General features: G+C 39.3%; 1 protein-coding gene across 1 annotated transcript in view; it reads left to right on the top strand.

Annotated features, from left to right (window-relative positions):
- Positions 1 to 4728: 4728 nt before the first annotated feature.
- Positions 4729 to 20583, top strand: part of mib2 (MIB E3 ubiquitin protein ligase 2) — a 50185-nt gene continuing 34330 nt past the window's right edge. The window contains exons 1-3 of the mRNA XM_084721659.1: positions 4729 to 4885; positions 13264 to 13662; positions 15444 to 15615. Of these exons, the coding sequence (XP_084577785.1) occupies positions 4855 to 4885; positions 13264 to 13662; positions 15444 to 15615 (602 nt within the window). The 5' untranslated portion in view covers positions 4729 to 4854. The remainder of the gene's footprint in view (positions 4886 to 13263; positions 13663 to 15443; positions 15616 to 20583) is intronic.

Raw genomic sequence — 20583 nt, 5'->3', positions numbered from 1 at the left:
GTAGGGAATAATCCACTTAGAGAAAAACAGACCCATCCGGTCCTGCTCCACATACACATGAACATACTTCTCAACTACAAAAGGAGTTGGATTGTCTTTGCTCTTTGCAGGAAAAGGATTATACTTTGTGTTTTCTAGTCTGACCACACTGTCATGAATAAACCCAACCTAAACTTGATTGATTTCTTCATCCTTTGACTTTTGACTTAAAGGTCCTTTGTGTAAGATTTATGGCAGCTGTTGGCAGAATATGGCAGAAATGGAATATACATAAGTATGTTTTCATTAGTGTATAATTATCTGAAATTAAGAATTTTGCAGTCATTACCTTGGAATTAGCCTTTTGTGTCTGCGGAAGGCATGGGTCATCTTCCATGGAGTCTGTCATGTAGCTTTGCCATGTTTCTGCAGTTGCTCAGACCAGACAAACCAAACACTGGCTATAAATAGGGCCTTTCACATTTTGTATGAATCTCACAGCCACCTTAGGTTCTCCTACATGTTTGGAAGTCAAGAATGACACAAGGTGTTTCTGTTAGGTCACTGCCAAGTACCACTAAATCCTATACAGTGGTCTTATAATAAATCCTCCTTTGAGAAACCAGTAATTTTACTTTGCAAAACGTGGGAGTTGCTGGTCTACTGCTGCCTAGATTGGATAACTAGTTTTTGTTAGTTTGGTGAATCCAAACTAACCCTTTAAAACACCAAAGTCACACAATAACACAAACAAATTGAGGCAGCAGTAGATCAGCGACTTTTGTGTTCTGTGAGGCAAAATGAAAAAATTGTAAAAGGAAAACTGTTGATTCCGTCCACAGCAGCACATTGCTAAGCTTATGACAAAAGGTTTATATCGCCAATTGACACAAGTTGAAGAATTTGTTTCCTGTTTCCCTACAAGGATCGTCCCAGCTGGACAGAGGATTCAGATTAACAGCCTTCTGGCCACAAGCCAGTCCTGTAATAGTTACAAAGATGACAGAGTTGAAAAAGTATTGTTTTGTCCTGAGAGAGTTAGCACCTCAGAGTCATCCAGTTTGATGTAGACTGACTGAACGTCATTCATCTCTGGCGATAATGGCAGCAGCTTGCAAGAGAATAGGATTAACAAGCGTTCTTTTCTTCCTCCAAGTTTTATTATTCTGTTTCCTTAAATTTGACTCTTTATTGGATAGATCAGTGTTACATACACTCAAAATATAAATGCACTCAAAAGGTTTATTTCTGTCAAATTCTGTTCACAAATATGTTAAAGTGAGTGCTGCTTCGTTGCCAAAATAATGCATCCACCTGACAGGTGTGACATGTAGAAATGCTGATTAAACAGCATGATTATTACACAGATGTGCCTTTGACTGGTGACAGTAGAAGAGCACTCTAAAATGTGTAGTTATTTTGGAAGACATGTATTAGGCACCGAAGTATGGCTATTTCACATAGGGCTACAGATAGCAAATTTTCTGTTGTAATTTTTTTGTATATACATACACAGAAATGAAAAACACACATGCACGAACAGGACCTGTAGACATGCACCTGAGAGAGGTGTCAGAGCAAGGAGGCTGTACACATACACATGGTCAGGCGCCCCAAGCAGTTAGGGGTCTGATGCTTTGCTCAAGGGCACCTCAGGAGTGTCCAGGAGATGAACTGACACCTCTCCAGCAACCAGTCCACACTCCATGCCTTTTGTGTTGGCTTTAAAAGTGTTGCCATTATATTTTTGTTTTGTGTATAAGTGAGGTAAAGGGGGACATGTCATCATGGTGATAGTCAGGTGTGAATTCACAATGCATGGATGATTTGGGCTTTATCCTGAGCAGTGAGGAAGGTTAGCTCCAGTAGTCCAGGCCGGAGTGCACAGGACAGGAATAGAACTGAGTATTTTAGGATTTTTGTCTTTGCTGTTCCCTATAGTCTTTGGTAATATATTAAAGGTTCCCAGGCTACAACAAGCCCATATTTCAGTAGCCCTCTCAGTCTGATGACTGCCATATTTATGTGTGTATGTGTGTGTCACTGTCTACTGGAAGAAGAGCTGTGTGAATGAATGCTTCCTTTTATATGATCTAGACCAACAAGTCTATTACATGAACAGCAGCAGCTTTGTTTACTCGATGGGAGCATGGTGTAATGAACTTCATTATAAGCCTGTGTCTCAACCACTTCCTAAACCCCCATTAATTCATTGGTTATTCATGTCATGGCAATACCAGCTGTACATTCATGTGTGTGCGCCAGCATTGACAGAATGCCATTTTGGCTGGTTTATGGAGCCATATTGTTGATGTCTCCCACAGCTGTGGTCACATTGAAGAGTATTGTTCAAGGCTAGGAAAGACTGGCAAACACACACACACCAAATCTGCCTCTTCCTTGATTCTGTGTGAGCCTGGAGGAGACTTGGGGCCGGTGTTGCCAGCTCACCAGCAGCGGTTGCACAAACCAGTTTAGGACTGAAAATGAGGACCATGACAGGTGCCCATTCATCAAAATCTCCTCCAACCCCACCCCTTTTTTCCATGAGCAGCCCCCTCATCAACACACCCCAACAAAAAAAAAAAACCCCAACAACATCCAGACCCTCCCCCTGTAACGTATTGCCCCTCCCCCCTCCCCTCTGTCCTGTGCCTGTCTGCTCATTGGCAGCAGAGCGAATAGTGTCCCTGCAGGCTATGAAAGAGAGGGCCGTACATCCTTATGTAGAGCTTGGTGCGCATGTGTTCGTGCATATTGATCAGTAAACACACAGTGTGTCGGCTTCACACGCGTGTTGCTGATGATGCTCATGTCCCTGCTGTTGGAATATAGCATCAGAAGAGTCCTGTGCGGAGCAAAGCCCATTGGCCTGTTTTTATGCGAGAGCAGGGGAACGTCAACCTGAATGCAGTGCTCGTCGCACAGCCAGCCGCTCTCCCTGGCCATCCTCCTCCTCCCTCTCCTCTCCTCTCCTCCTCCACGGAGGTAATCCTTGCTGACACAACGCACAAAGGACTAAATGCTGGCTGCATCCTCCAGCAGCAGGGCTCTCTCTTCCTCCTCCTCCAGCTCTGATCCTCTACAGCCAGCCTGTTCGTCTGTACACCAGCCGGACACTGTTTCTGGAAGACTGCTTGCGACTGTATATCACGTCTCTGGAATACCGGCCTGGCTGTCCTCCTCCTGACCGCCCCCTGTATTCCCTCCTCCTCCTCCTCGGCTGGTTCATTCAGGGAGTGCATCAGCACAGGGCTACAGCCCTGAGGAGGCGTTTTTTATCTTGCTGGAAGCTGGTAGGACCACTGATAGCTGGGTTTTTTCTCACCACCTGATGTAGCAGGAGGTAGGAGCTGCTTCCTCTTCTTCCCTATTTTTGTCAGTCTCTCTATTCACCTTGCTGCACATCACTGTACCAACAGGTAAACTAGCTAAACAGGACAGGACATGCTTTATTTATCAAGCGATGCAGTTTCAGTCTTGTCTGTTTTGGTAATGCTAGCACGTCTTCCTCGTGAGACAGTGGAACCCATGTGATGATGCTGGTCATATTTTAAGGCAGAGCAGCAGGCTATATATTCCTGTTGTCAGCTTGAATCTTTCGAAAATAAATGAGATTGGTTTTTCAGAAATAAGGTTAGCCACACAGCGTCTCTTTAAATGAAACATGGCTGCTTATATTTTCACAGCCAGAGTGGACAAATGTGCTGATTGCACTGTTTTGCTTCACAGTGAGGTTAAATGATCATGTGGCAAAGACAACATGTGTGCAGCTGGTATGCTTCCATGGCCATGCTACTACAATTGTGCCACATGTCATTACAATCTGTAGTGAAGCTAGTAGACGTGCTAAGCATCAGACAGGCAGACATCTGGCTGGCTTGGCTGCTATCACTGGTGATGATCAAACAGGCAAAAAAATGTTGACCTGCAGACACTGTATCACAATAATCTTAGAAGTATGGTGATGTTAAAGTTGTGCAAGTAGTTTGGGGATTTAGAGTGTAGATTCTTGATTGCAGGTTAGGGTTTGGGGGTAAGATTTATTTCAGTTAAATTAGAAGTAAGTATTACAACATTATACTTGTTACTTAACTATATCATATAGACGGTGGCTACAGGGTTGCAAGGGTCAGTATAAGAAGGTTTTTAGTCATTTAGTATTGGTATCGGGTGCATTTAAGTGGGATATTGTGAGAATACCGTATTGACGTTCATGATGATTTGAGTGAACAGTTTGTTTTGGATGAAGTTCTCCACAAATTTGCTGAGAGCTTAATGCGCATGCAGCAACATGTGACTCAGTGTTGACTTTTGAAGTGACGCTTGACTTGAGTTGTAAGCCTGGACTGATAAAGCCTGGCAGTTTCTAGTTCCACTTACACTTGTGTGAATGTATCCCATTTTACAAGACACTAGTCTTAGCAAACACAAAAAATGATCAGAGCTTCTTCACACCCCTGATCATGTGACATTACATTGCCCCATTATTATACAAAGTAATGTATTTAGCTGAAACACAGTCCTCTTGTAGGATCAGCACTGCTCTTTTGTGAGTTAATTCTTCAACCTACTCAGCTACTGTTTTTTTTCAGATAAGGCATCAGGCTTGTCCAGTCCTTGAGCAACATCTGTCAGACAAAAAAAAGAAATCAGCAAGCAGTGGAAAAAAGAACCACATGTCCCAAAACAAAGGGCAAAGTTCACAGCAAACCAAATACTTAGAAAGAGCAGGAAAGGGTTCACTCCTCCGTCAGTATGATGACTGCATCACAAAGCTCAGAATTTCAGATGGTCCTTCTGGTTGACCTGGGATAATAGCAGCAGTGCAAAGCTCGCTGTGTCACGGCACACTGGAATCATACAACTGCCGACATGTTCAAAAGTGGGCTGAAGATCATAGGGAGTGAGTATGATAATAATCCACTGTAATTTGATGATGATGATATCAGCATAGTACCATCAAACATACAGTAAAGGAACATTGTTTGCTGTGGTGGGGTTTTTGTAAAAGGCTCCAGGGGTAAAGTCTGCTGATAGGAACAATTCTGCTGGTATCAAGTTACTTTTTTAATCTGTTGTTGTGACCATTAAGCTTTGTAAGGCTCAGAGATGTAACAATACCAGAAACTCAGAGTATGATAATACCACAATAAAATGTCTGCAATATAGGGCTGGGCAATATGGCTTACAAATATTTCAATAGGCTTTGCCACGATACACGATTTCTTGATATACACATTTTCTCTAAAATAACATACCAGAAATTCTCAAATAGTGATGATCTTACGATGCATTGCTCTTGATTACACTACCCTGCAGTATATAGAATAGGGATAAAGCCGGGATATGGACAAAATCAAACACGTCCACAATCTGTTAAGTTCAGAAAATTGCATCACTTTACTGTAATGCATTTAAAGCATTTAAAACCAGAAAAAGACAACTCTTATACCATATCATGACAGAATGATATGGAATATCTAAGAGTATATCTAGTTTCATATCTTGATATTTATTGTGCTATGAAAAAAACCCAAAGAAAAATGAGGACTTAAAAATAATCCTTTATGAAATATTAAATCTGATGTGTACAGCATTTCTTGTTCGTATATTTAGTGTGCTTCTGTTTTCCTTTTTTTAATATAATAAAACAAAAGTTGCCAGCCATGACCTAAGCATGTGCAAAAAATTGCCATGAATATTCTAGTAATTAATGTTTGAAATATGTATGTACATTTGCAAACCAAAGCAATGCAGTAGTCAGTAGCAGTCCTTTTTTATAAAATAATAATGATAAAATAAAATAATTAACCATGTAATATCATGGTAGATATTATCACAGTCCAGTATGGTCATAAGACATTTTTGATTGCAATATTATGACATTCAACATATCTTTACATCCAGCCTCTTACAGTAAGAATGCTTTTGGACAAAGCTGACAAAAAATATTTGAAGATACCAAATAGGGTTGCAAGTAGATTATTTTCATTATTGATAAAACAATCATTTTCTCTATTAGTCCATAGTTAGGTTGTTAGTTAGTTTGTTTGGTGTATAAAATGTCAGAAAATGGAGAATAATTTTGATCATTATGAACTGTTTCCCACACGGTACACAGTGCTTGTTTGAGTGAGATTTGAGAAAAGGAAGGTAGGCCAGGCAGAAGCCTGACATGGAACACTGAGAGTCTTATTTTAGGCCTGTCGCCCACTCTAGAGAAATCTTTGTAAATGTGTTATTTACTCGGTGTCCTTATTGATTTTCCTGGAGTCCTCAGGCCACCAGATGTGTCTGACATGAACCAGTTCGAGCAGGTTTTTCCTCATTTCTGATATTAAGGCTGATGAGGCTAAAGTCATGGAGCCGGCTGTGTGTAGATTACTGTTTGCTAAGCATTTAGGTCCAGTGGCAGTGATATGAAAAAAATAAAGCATAGGCTAACAGCCTGTTCTTATTAGATATTAGGGTGAGGGTATAAGCCGGTCAGAGCACGTGTCACAGGACATACAGCTCATGAAGGCCTTTGCAGCTTCACACAGTAGCGCATATCTGATTGCACTTGCTCTGCCAATAATGATAATACTCCTGACTCATTTTCCATTTTGAAGCTACTCTGTGATTATTAACAGTATGCAGATGTAGTTCTGCCTTTATGTTGGGTAAAGAATTAGAAATATGCTCAGTGAAACTGCTTAGTGAAACCGCCCATGTATTTAGATATTTTTGTATACGATTCTAAAACATCCTGTCACAGAGGAGTCTAACAGAGTTCTGTGATGGACTGTTTTAGCAGTCCTGCTCCCACAGATCCACCATCTCACTTCCTCTTGCTTTGTGGAGATTCTGATCACGTGGGATTCCAATCCCATTGCAACACTTCATTTGACAGTCCACCAGTGTCTCTTGTCTATTGTACATTGTGTGACCCCTGGTCATTTTTTAAGGAAATTTATTTAAATGGGAATATTCCAATAATGAAATTCTAGATGATAAACATTAGCTATAGTAATATCTGATTTGATAGATTATGTCAAAGAATTTAATTTGATTTTTTTGGCAAAATACTCTGTAAAAGACAGTGAAGATTTTTGATTAACTTTACAAGAAAAATGAATGAACATTTGAAGAATCAGAGCTGTTGTTTGTTTTTTGTAATGATGTTAGATTTGGTTCAGTCAGAGCTGTGGGATATTAAACCATCTATCTTTGCTCACTAGGCCTACATCTCCATTTAGTCTTTAATGTCCTCAGGTGTGCATAAGCGGCAGGTTATATGAACTTCTTTTTAACATAAAAAAATGTGAAAATGTTGGTTATCTTACCGGTATCAGCCATGAGAAGCAGGTAATTATCAGTTACCTGTGTTGGCTGAAAAATCCATATCGAGCATCCCTAGTTTTATAGCAGATTAGGCTTATATTTTTAAATAGGAACAGTGACAATTTCCTCTTCCTTAAAGATAATAATTTAATTTTAAATTGCATTTAATTGCTTTGTCAATGATTTCCACCTTTTTAAAAACAAAAATATAAAACGATATTGCAGTTACAGTGTCATATATTATTCATATTTAAAATGCCATGTGTAGCAATTTTAAAAAAGACACTTTCAAGTTGAACTTTCAGTAGCATAATACACCTACATTATGGAAATTACATAATATTCCTCAGCAATTTTTGAGTGTGTGCATTTGTTTATTGTGGTGTGTTTATTTGTGTTGTGGCCAAACGCCTGTCTGGTTGTTTGTGTGAAGGAGGTTGACGTTGCCCTCCCAGATTGGCCCTCAGCAGTGTTGTATGGCGGAAGCCAGCCCATCTGTTATTGCAGGCACAGAGCTGTAATCCTGCCTGCTCAGCCTATCTATAAACTATGATCTATAAACTATCATTATGATTTCAACTTTCTGCAAACCTATCTAAACCAGCTAACCATCTCCAGGTTATGCTTATTAATTAATTTCGCAAACTTGTGTTTGACATGTGGACACCAATGTAGTAGCTAGTGGATTATACTTCATTTTAAATTATTGCTCAGTACCTTTTTAAGGGACCAGTGTGAATTAATTCAATGTGTAAGGATCTCTTGGCAGAATATGGCAGAAATGCAATATAATATTTATAAGTATGGTTTCATTAATGTATGATCACCTCAAAATATGATGTGTTATGTTTTCGTTACCTTAGAATGAGCTGTTTATAACTACAGACGAAGTCCCTATCCATGAAGTCTGCCATGTTGCATCGCCATGTTTCTAAAGTAGCCCAGAACAAGCAAAACAAACACTTGCTCAAGATATGGCCTTTCATGTTTTCTGAGTCTTCTCGAGTCTTTTCGAGTTTTGCGGCCACTGTATTTTCTTCTACACTCTTGGAAAGTTAGGTTGAGGTGAGCAGTTTTCTTAGTTGGTTGCAATCTGCAATCTCACTGCTAAATCCCACTAAACACTGTACACTGTTTTTTCAAGACAAAATTTGGACTTGGGAGGTTAATGGATATGTTGTATCTCTTAGGTTATTTTTTTCCATGAATGCTCTGTAAAAACTATTTTTTTTTTTAAAAAGTTAATTTTTCTAAGTCACAATATTGGTAATTGTTGATGACGTCTTCATTACAATATCTTGGCTATCACAGATTTCAGAGATTTTAGGTTTAGCATTTCATGTGCTCTTGTTAGTGAACTAGTAAACAACTGGAACAAATTTCGTCATCAAAGACCATTGGCAGAGTCCTGGAATTTGGCCTGCTGGTTGCTGCAGATAACATTACACACAGGAACACAAGATATGGAAATGCATAAGTAAACATGGAAGTGTAAATACAAAAACTGGTTAGAGCACACTGTTCAGAACAGAAATTGTGTTTGTGTTTTGTCAGTCTAGAGCACACTGAATGAACACATTGGCAGTTTTGTAGTTTTTTGTTCCTATAACTGTGCCATCATGAACTGTCACCTTGAAAGCTTTCTGAATGGTTTTGTAGGGTATAACTTGACCGTTCTTTCCATACTAGCTGCTGAGTTGTGATTTTCAAAGCAAGTGAAGCTGTTTTACTTTTTTCATTGGCCGTCCCCAGTTTCAGAAGGTAAAAGCTTTGTTGGTATATAGTAATCCCTCACTGCTGTTTGGGATGCAATTTTGGGATTCACTCTTATTTTCTGGCAGTGGCCATCTGTCAACACCATAAAATATCATGCACTGGGATTTAAGAAGATGAGGGTATGATTACTAAATGTGTTTGCCAAGTGCAGCTTGAAGTGTGTATTCGCCATTTCCTGGAGTGTACATTTGCAAATGGTGTTCTTGTAGAGACAAAAGATAAAGCTCACAGTAAGAAATGGTGAATAGGAGCTTATTGTGAAGGTGGAGCCATCCACTGAATCCCTTGTGTCACGTCTACTTGTCAGTGCCAGTCCTGGTCTATTTAATAATGATAAGATATCAGCATGCTCAGCCTGAATTCTCTCTGGAACAACAGAATGTGGGTGCAGGAGGGTGGGAGGCGGTGGGTATGTGTGGGTAGTTTTAAATGTAGGTGGCAGGTTAAATTTCATCTCTCTGTGTCTGCAAAAGAGTTCCTCAAGCAAGAATCTTCCTTTACTGGAAAACTATTACAATATAGCATCCTTTTTAGGTCAGTCAGAGATTCATCATGACTGTATTCTCAGTTATTAGTACATCAGCTTGGCATTTCCTACATCCTTCCACACCCAGGACGCTGGGAGCTGTGTCCACTGCCTGTGACAGCTCCTCTGTTTACATGCTGAAATGTTAGCTGATTGGCTGGGATATTATTTCAGTGCATAAAAGAGGCTAAGCTGTCATTTTGGACAGAAAATGGAGTATAAGCAGCCTGCTTTCCCTCCTTTGATCCCCTACATCCCATATGTTTTCATGCTTAAGCAGATGCCTTTAATACCAAAATGACATTGTAATCTTGATAAGCATGCAAGTGTAATCTCAGTCGCATTACAGACATCTGTCCGCCCTATTCTATTATTGAAAGATTTCTTTTTTTTTTACTTAACCATGTAACTGAACTATCAGGATATATACAAAAAGAACATATCAGGTGACAATTACCAGATAAATTGGGAGCATTTGGTGAACTTAAGGGTACAGTCACACACATATGCATAGACTTTAAAACAGCTTTTATGTATTGAAAGTTTCCTATCTATACCAGTATTTATAGATCATTGACTAAATGTTTGCTGTCCACAGAAAAAGATTAACTCTTGTTATTGCCCCTCTGCTTATGTTAATGGTTGTTGCGAACAGGGAAATGATGGATTAACTGAAAATGTGGTCATATATGTTGACTCCTATGAGAAACATGGCATTTAATCTCTGGTTAAGCTCTGTTCTGTGACTACAGCCTCTTTCTGTAATTACAATGCGTGTTAAAATTTAGGGTACAAATCACAAGATTCATCATGGTACCACATTAGAATGATTCTTTGATATCATTATGTCTGCCATGGTATGATTTTGATTTAATTCAGTTCAGAGGCATACATATGAAACATGGCTTCAGAAGAACATTTAACAAAAGTATAAAATTCAGCTCAATAATAACTGTCAAGGTTCATAGACAAAACAGTGGTGTTTTTTTTTGCTTGATTTTCAGCCTCCATACACATTTTTTCAGCCTAACATTAATGAAATAGAGCAGCTAATGTTGTAGTTGCGAGAACAACAAGTCAGTGGACTGCCAAGTATTTTATCACATAAAGGCAGAGTTTGCATCTGTTGACCTGCTTTTTTTTTTTTTTTTTTTTTTCTCAGAAATGATTTATTCCTGAATGGGGTATAAATATACTCATCGTCATCTCATTTTTCTTGATTGCTTTCCATTATCTGCCTGGTGCTAGCACTTTTTGAATATTTAGGGAGGTGGTACGCTTGGGCAGAAATGTCGACACAGATGTGTCATGGGAATTTTTAAAAAGAGGTATCTTCAAGATGATTATATGGAACAATGTTTTCACTTTGAGAAGAAGGCATACTTTATTAATCCCTGAGAGGAAATTACTTTCTTTTTCATTCTGTTGTAATTTTTACATACATCCACAGGCTCACAATACACACACATGCATTAAACAGGACCTATAGACATGCATCTGTGAGAGGTGTCAGAGTGAGGGGGAGGCACACATACATAGTCAAGCATCCTGAGCAGTTTGGGGTTTTGTGCCTTGCTCAAGGGCACCTTGACTGTGTAAAGTGGCACCTCTCCAGCTACTAGTCCACACTCCGTACTTTGGTCAATGTGAAGGTGACCCTTCAATTCCCAAACCAAGTCCTTACAGACTGAGCTACTTCTGTCCCAATGCCACATTGATGATATGTAATCTTTGATCATTAAATTAAAACTTCAGTCCAGCTTCATGGATTGTTAGATCCCTAACTAGTTACAGTAACATAATATAGTTGCTATTGCCAACGTACCTTTCAGCTTCTGTTGATAACTATGTCAGTATAAAATAATGATTTCATTGAGGGTCATAAATGCGACTAACACTAATGGCAATTCCTGTACTGTTGGTTTCTTAAGTCTTTGCTTGAAAATGGACGGTGGTTTGTATGTTTTTGAAAGGTTTATCACATTACAATCATGTAAGGCCTCCTGCGTAGTAATATTCATATGGGGTGTTAATACACAGCAGGACCTGTCAGTGTGAGTCTGTCTGTGTGTTAGCCTGGTTTAACAGCTCTTACTTGAATGAGGCATATGTCAGATCTCTTCAGCAGACTTTCTGCTTTTCTTTAACACTTGTTTAGGAGAGAAACATAAAAACAGGGAGATAATCACAATGTGCAGCCTTTAGGCTGTGATTTAAAAGCTGTAGTTATATAGTTGTTGAACATATGGACAAATACTATCCACTGTCCTTCAGTTTTACAAGCCTGCAGTTTTCCTTTTGTGTCAAAAGGATTTCTTTGTTGTGTGATTATACTGAAATAGCACTGCAGTATCAACTAGAAATACTATAAATTTGTTTCTTTACCACATACACATATACTACAAACATAGTTAATAATTTGTAATGGGGAATATAACACTGCACTGCTGTATAAAAGAACATTTCTGATGTGTAATGTGATTAATGGATGTGATTGAATGTTCGCTAATAGTCATGCTCTTCAGCAAAAGTTGCTTTCTGTATTGCTGACTCAAGCTGACACATAAATGCTGCTTCCTTCCTGCATTAGCACTTGTTGCTAGCACCCATCGGCATTCATTCAGAAACACTGGAGTCATTAGTCAAGGGTGTGAATGAGTGAGTTCTCCTATGTCTGTCCTTGTCATGGAGATTTAGACTATTTCATGCCTTCTTGATAATACTCTAGCTTGTCAGTTCAAGGTTGTAGGGTTACTATTGTAGCCTAAATATGATGAGATTCAGGCATGTCCGTACAAATGCACACCTGAGATATGTACCATGAGCACTTTTTAACCTTTTCATATTGTTTTGCTGTTGGTAAATAGCTACCAGTGACCACATGAATGCTGTTTTGGGGTTAGGTTTAAGTACTGTGTAATGGTTAAGGTTTAGGACATGAATGAAGCCAACTGACTGTCCTGCTAAGGACGTAAGCACAAGTGTGTGTGCGTGTGTTTGTGTGTGTCAGGTCAGGGCTCTATTAGCGCAGCAGGGCGTAGCAGTCGTGTCCAGCTGCTCACTCCAGAAGCATGCCATGATACACAGCAAAGCCTCCAGTGAATGATCCACCAGCAAAGAGAGAAACACTCTTCTGAAATGAGACATATGGCGTGTTGCTTATGAGTCCCTCAGCAGTCACCGACAGACGTGCAACACACAGGTTGCATGATTGCCTTGTTTAAAGGCACTGGAATGAATGCAGAAGTTTCTACAAGTTAGCAAGGATCAGTTGTGACTAGACCTGCAACAATTAGTCAGTAGTTGCCAGCTATTATCGATTAATTGTTTCAGTCATTTTTCAAACCAAAAATGTCAGCTCTTTGCTGGTTCTTAAATGTAAGGATATCTTTCTTATTTATACAGTAAATGAAGAGTGTTTGGGTTTTGAATTGTTGGTTGGAAAATAATTGCACACTATGCAGTGATGAAAATAATCATTAGTTGCAGCCCTAGTTGTCAGTTATATTTAGTATTGACTAGGTTAAAGATGATGCCATGTTTTTATTAATTATAACTTTGTTACACCTATTTATCTATCTTATCTTGTAATTGCAGTATCTTGTGGCTGCTGTATTTTTCCCAGGTTTCATTGAACTTTATCCTCTCTCACCTAGTCACCCCCGATCTGTTTCCGGAAACATCCCTGGTGCCATCCCTGACCGCAATATCGTCAGCGCGAGCCAGCTCCATCCCTCACAAGCCCCGGAGGCGCAGCAGCAGCGGGAGTGACAGTGCTGCCAGGCCCCGGCCGTTGCGTTCAGCCCCCAGGCCGGGCCCCAGCAGAGGCAGCATGGAGGTGGGCATGCGTGTGGTGCGTGGCCTGGACTGGAAATGGGGAAACCAGGATGATGGCGAGGGCCACGTGGGCACTGTGGTGGAGATCGGGCGGCAAGGCAGCACCACCACGCCAGACAAGACAGTGGTGGTGCAGTGGGACAGCGGCACGCGAACTAACTACCGCACTGGCTACCAGGGTTCCTATGACCTGCTGCTGTATGATAACGCTCAAATTGGTAAGCACTCATGACGAGGGTCACACATTGTCAATACTAGTGCCAGTAGAGTGCTTCAGGGGTGAGGTATTTTTGTAGGCCAACCTTGTTAGTATCATTTAGTCACTTGTTAGCAACTGCTTTTTTTAAGGCACCTGAAATCTTCAAAATTTAATCAGATATTTACTGACAAATATTATGTTGCAGAACACAGCAATGTCTTTAGCCTGAGTTAATCACAGACTGTATTTCAGGCAATAACCAAAAATCTTTTTGCCTTTGAGATGAGGGAACTTGAGGTGCAAACATGCTAACTGATTTTTAGGGTTTTAGGACCGTTCCTGCAGCACCTTTTATGACCTTAGTTTCAGTATGATACAGTCTAACAGAATAAAACAAAAGTCCAAAACTAGCTAAATTATTTCTGAGAAGGAAGGAAGTATCTATCTGATCTAAGAATAGGTAAACAAGACTGAGAATAAGATATTCCTTTATTAGTCCCACAGTGGGGAAATTTCTAAGTATGAAGAATGAATGCAACCAAGCTTTTGATATTTCTCAGTTATTGATTCTCAGCATGGTCATGGCACACTTTGGTCGTTACCCACAAAGTCTGATACCCAACACAGGTGTTTTGTTGTTTCCTCAGAATTATTTTCTGTCATATATTTTTAATAAAAAGTTGGATAAGTGAAATTTGCATCAGTATGAAGTGATTACCAGTTTCACAATAAACTGTGATGACATTTCTGATGATTAGTATTACCATTTCAAATTTGAATTCTCATTAAAACTGTGTTTGATTACCGTGCTTTGAAAAAACCAAAGTTAACATCAGTCTTTCAAACGCAGGAGCAACTTGGGTTTGTTTGTGATGTCAGTGAAAACATTGACATCTCATGATGCCATTTTAAATCCTTCAGAGGTTTTCAATATAAATTTTTCAGTGAGTGTATCAGTACTTTTTGAACATTTCAGCCCATTCTAATAATGCCACAATAATAGTGATAACTGTCATCATTTTGGTCGTGATATGAAATTTTCATACTGTTTTGACTGTAGGTCTGGTCAGCATTGATAAACCCTGCCTTAACCTGATCAGACATCATCGTCCTTGCTTTCTGAATCTGACGGTCAAATTCAGAAGTTAAATCTCAGCACAAATGATCAGCTTTTAACGCACACATTTAAATGAAGTGTAAAAACAAAAGATCTCATTTGCTTTATCAGCTGCGATGACCGTGTTTGTTAAAAAGCCATTCATCTGTCATATTTGAGCCTGCTTGTCTCTGTCGTGGCTCGTACAGCTCTCACAAACCTATTTTGAGGAAGCATGATACAGTAAAGACTATCTCTCATCGTCAGCCATCCAGCTCTATTTTGGACTTGAATGACACACACATTAACGCAGGACTCATTAGCATTTTGCTCCATTTAAAGCGACATTTTTCTGCCTCAGAAGCTTGCCCTTCAATTAATGGAGCGAATGAAGAGGAGGAGAAGAGATGAGGAGCAGAGGGGGTGGGGAGTATTTTTGTCATGCTGTTTGTGCCTCAGTTCTTCCACATCTCATGATATTAGCCTTTGTGATAAGTAACATCAGTAGGGACATGACATGTGCCTTGAATGCTTCACTGACTTGCATATGGCAGATACAGTACTTGCATCTAACCATACAGGATGTGACAAGTTCCTCCGAAATATTTTTTCTTTGCAACAACATAAAATAGAATATAAACTTTTGACATGTTGAATTTATGAGCCCGCTCGCTTTTCTTTAACCACCTCTCCTTTTCCTCCAGGCGTTCGCCACTCCAACATCATCTGTGACAGCTGTAAGAAGCATGGGATCATGGGAATGCGATGGAAGTGCAAGGTGTGCTTCGACTACGACTTGTGCACCCAGTGTTACATGAACAACAAGCACGATTTGAGCCACGCCTTCGAACGTTACGAGACGGCACACTCCCAGCCGTGAGTACTGTGTAGCCACCTCTCCGGCAACAATTGATCCTCATTTAAATTACTTAATTGTGGTGACGTCTGTTACAATGTCTCTGTTTGACTGGCTTGATATGTTCAAATCCAGTTCCGCTCATCGGAGGTAAGACCCTATTAGTGCTGTTGTTTCCTCCAATTAACTTTCATTAGTCTGGTGTCTGTCTGCACAGTGCTACAGGTCCAGGCAGGACTTTTACAGCACTATCATCAGGTTTTTCACTTCTGTTCATGACTCCTTGCATTGCCAAGTTTCTCCTGGTAAACCAATATATTGTCTGGCCGTGTCCAGGATCTCTTCTCAGTTACCTGACCAGATATCATCAGGATTAATTTTCAAAACGTACCTACCCTCCAGTTAGCCTTCAGTATAAACGTACATCAGTAGGACAGGATAATCTTTCTGAGAGTGCAATGTTAAGACAGTGGTTTTCAGGGTCCAACAGAGGTTGTTGAGTGGGTTTTAGGGGTCCCCAGCCTAAGGAAGAATGGAATATTTTACCTTTAATCACAGTTTTCAAGTCAGAACAGCAGGGAAGAAATAGGTTTGGCCGTTTGATTGATAGTTCATAGTGATTCTAGTTTGATTGCTGACTATGATTATTATCTTCAAACCTTAAAATAAAAAAAAATAATCAGAGGGTATTAATACAAATAAGACAAATTCATCTCAAACTGTGTGTTCATTGTGGAGACATGAAAGTTGTAAAAATCCCTGTGTTAATATGTTCATATTAAAGCGGAGCAGTTCAGCTCAGCCTAAATTCTCTGTATCCCTGCTCCCTGCCTAATTAGCATTAGTCTCAGGTCAAATAAGCCACGGTTCCCACAGTCAACCTGGAAAAGTCATGGAATTTCATAATCTTGTTGCCCAGGCCTGGAAAAGTCCTGGAATTAAAACATTCCTCAAAGTTTTGGAAATGTCATGGAATTTTGTTGTTTTGTCATGAAATTAATTGTTACAGTAATCTTCTGTAGATAACCTTAACATAAGAGTGATTTATTTTTTGTTGCTGTTGATGAATATAGCTGTACTGTGCATCAGTGCATGACGTTTTTCATTTTCTGCCTGTGTTCTGTCTCTTCCTTTATGTATGCCAGCTAACTGAAATGATGTTTCAGCATGTAATATTTCATGACTCTCTAATAACCAAGGCAAACTTTGGTTTGAAACCGAATAAGTGAAAGACCAATATAATAACAAAATTGTAATTTTGGTCCTTGAAAAGTCATGGAACACTCTTGAAAATTTCTCCATGAAAATGTGTGGGAACCTTGACAGCCTGCATTGATACTGTCACACCAGCAGAAAACAGATTTTCCAGAGTCGGTACTTTATTTTGTAGAGAGCCAAAAGAAGAGTGCAGCAGGTGTCTTGACTGAGCTGTCTGTTTTGTATTTCTGCATTTTCCATTCTGAATTACATCTTTTAAACAATGGCCATTGTTCTCTGTGGTCACATCAGGATCCACTTTATTACTGTCAGTCACAGTCCAAACAACAGAAAAATCAAAAGTCTACCAACTATAGCTATAGTTTCTATAAGTAAATGGTTAATAATGTTTGACACAGTAACTCTTAAAATTGGTTTTTGTCATGGTGGTTCTTTCTGTGTGTTGAGTCAGCTTAGTCTGAACCACTCTTGGCCTGGCTGTGCATAAATGTTTAGTGATCTGATTCCAAGTGTCCTATGTATCCAGATTTACTGGAGTGAGTTCTCCCTTCAGAATCCACTCTTCTGCATCAGTTCACAGTAAAGCTCCAAACTGCTTCAGGCACTGTCTGAATGTCAGCTGGATGGCCTGTTCTCATTTTAACGAGGTGATATGTATGACCCAGATTTCTTCTATAGTTTGGCCTGGTCCAGGTCCAACACTGTTCCATTTATTTTCCTGTGCCTGCTGTCCAAACAACCAGTGCAAACAGGGAGGAAAATCATGACTTGTTACTCTTTAGGTTTGATTTGATCACATCTTTAAGCTAAGGTTAGATAAGATAAGGTTCAAGAGTTCAGCTCCTAGTGGTTGTATCAGACACAACAGTGTCACAGATAAGACAGCACAACAAAGTCACAATTTTACCATGTCAATGAAATGGTTAAATTTATGCAACAGGGCAACAAATGAACTGTTATACCCTTAGCTCCAAATCTTGACCTGGTTATGACTTGAGTCATCTGCCCTGCTTTCACTTCCTGCTGCCATTTTCTGTGATCACATTCTCACTAGATCTGAAAGAAGTTTTTATTCTTTTCCCTTTTGTCTCTCTGAGTTGGTTGGTTGTGTCCACACATGATAATGGACTATTTTGACTCTGATGGTTGGTGGAAATGGAGCTGTGCACCACTTATAGATTTGGGCTTTGAGTGAAACCTGGTCTCTCTCAGTGAGACAAAGTAGTGCAGTAATCATTTAGCATTCTGACAGTAGTTGGAATCTTATTTCGTCTCCCATCTCAGGTTCTCTTCAGAGGTATTGATTTGTCATTGAGGCCCAAATGTTGTTTGGCTCAGCAGTGTCCTTCATTAAGGTGTTTTTGTGACCCTCCAAACAGGCCACTGCCATCCATCTGCGGACACTGAAAAAATACTCATTTGTTCTCACTGACAACTCCATTTTAACTTCACTGAATCAAGGAAAAATGTTTTTCAGACATGTTAAAAGGTATAATTATTTCTAGTCATTTACAGAATAGTACATACTTTCAGTTTCAGGATACCTGAAATTATGTTTTATCAACTGAATCAATTTGAAAGATGGAGATCAGATGTGTTTGATGATTGCGGAGATTGGTTAGAAAAGATATTGTGTTATATAGCAGCCTGCTGTTTGTACATAAATGTGTCAAACCCTGCCACTATGAGCTTTCGCACCTTTAATCTAAGTTATTTAAAGGTTGCAACTGTCTCTCAGAGAGACAAAGCTAAACCTGGAAAACTAAAAATAAGTCAAAAAAGATTTTTTGGGTTGAGGCAGAGGCACTTTTGTATTAGTGCAACCTTTTAAATTTGTATTACAACTAAAAGTGTTTTAAAGACTCAGTGGTAGTGTTGGTAGTTGTTTGGTAGTTTTATACTGTAGGGAATCTTTAATAGTTTAAGTGTGTGACACTGACAGAGGTCACAATAGTAGCACAAGTAAAATGTGGATTAACTTGCATTTACACAGCACATTTTAGTAAGCACAAACTTATTTGAAATCAGTCATTTAAAATCCTATATGAAAGTAATGAATGTTTGTATAGACTGAATCACTGCAACGTTGTTAACAACAACCGTCGCTTCTTGCAGAGATATGTAAAATCAGCAAACGGGTTTATTTCTGTTGTCATTTTCAGCTGTTACTGTAATGTATAAAGATACATTGTAGTTAAAGTTGTCTGACCTTTCCGTACTGTGTTACTTTTGTTTTGTCTTTGATAAACCACTCAACAGCGATATCTCACCATGGGGTTACCCCAAACTACTATTCAGACTGCTATCTTTTTAGTCTTAGAAGTCCTTGGCCCAACGGGTAAATTTGGTCTCCAACCAAATGTTTGATCCTTGGCTCCTCTGATCTATATGTTGAAGTGTTCCTGGGCAAGACACTGAACCCTCCCGATGGCCTGGCCAGCACCCTCCATATGAGTGTGAATGAGTAAATGAGAGAACAATTGTAACCCGCTTTTTTCTGGTAAGGTAGAAAAAAGTGTTGTATAAGTGCAGTCCAATTACCATTTAAATGGATGAATATTGCCTTTCATAATGCTGGCATCACTGTAATTACTTTCACTAATCTGAATGATATTAAGAAAATGGAGCTCCGTTCAAGACTTTCGTCTGCAGCACTTCTGAATGGATCAGCGTCACTGATAACACACTGGGCCTGTCTCCATTATGGCTCTCAAGGAGATTATTTTAATGGAGTCTGAAACATGAATGGTATATTGATGTCCATAAGTGGCATAAAACACCGAGACTCAGTTGAAGTCAGTCAGCCAGCCGTGGTGCAAATTAAATCTTCATCACCGGTTTAACTTCCGTAGAGAATATATATGACTTTCTAGACAGTGCTTAGGAAGTTAGTTTGATGTTCATTATTAACCAAATATATAAGCTCTACATTTGGTCAATGACAGCAGTGTTTTGAACTCATTTAGAGAGACTTCATTATGATTTTGCATATTTTATCCCGCGCTGCTTGTTTTGCTTCACTCAGTATTCCAATCATTCCTGTATTTTCTCCAATCCATGTCTTATTTGCAGTTATGCACCCCCTGGAGGTGAAACTGTAGTGAAATTTTGGCTTTTAGAAAACATATTTTGCTCAAGTATTACATATTAGGGAACAAACTGACTTAAATTGGACTGAAATTTAAATAACAGGGTCAAACTTTTTAAACTGCAGGCTTAGAATGAGTACTGATGGCAAATATTAAAGAATATGTTTACAGTTATTCTGCATGTCTTCCTCAGTTGCATTCAAGTTTCCAAACATAGGGGGTTTATTTCGATCAAACTTTAGTTTTTACATAGGAATTTTATTGTTAATCTACCATTGAATTTGCATTGACCATCACTGCATAGTCAGTGTTGAGCTTTTCTGCCAGTGATGAAGGGACAAGTGAACATCTGCAGATTATATAAATATAATTCAAAGGAGAGATTTTGATCAATATAATTCACAATTGCTGTCCATCATACGAATATGAAATTATCCATTCACAACATTAAGTCTTTGCCTTCTTCTCCCTTCATCCTTTTATCAAAGACGTCTTTGCATACTCTCAGTGAAAATGGAGTTGTTTCTCAGCAGTGGGACAGAGTGTACATCTGGGAGAACATCACATGAAAGTCACTTCTTTTCTTGTCAGATGAATGAAAAAGAGGAGCTCTCAACAGTACATGGTGCCAAACACACAGCGCTTCTTTATTTCCAGACCACACTGACCCATATTTCACTG

This window comes from Lutjanus erythropterus, chromosome 6 (assembly GCF_056507025.1).
Source record: "Lutjanus erythropterus isolate fLutEry1 chromosome 6, fLutEry1.hap2, whole genome shotgun sequence".
Taxonomy (NCBI): Eukaryota; Metazoa; Chordata; class Actinopteri; order Lutjaniformes; family Lutjanidae; genus Lutjanus; species Lutjanus erythropterus.
The sequence above is the reverse complement of the archived record's forward strand: the minus strand, read 5'-3'. Positions and strand labels throughout refer to the sequence as shown.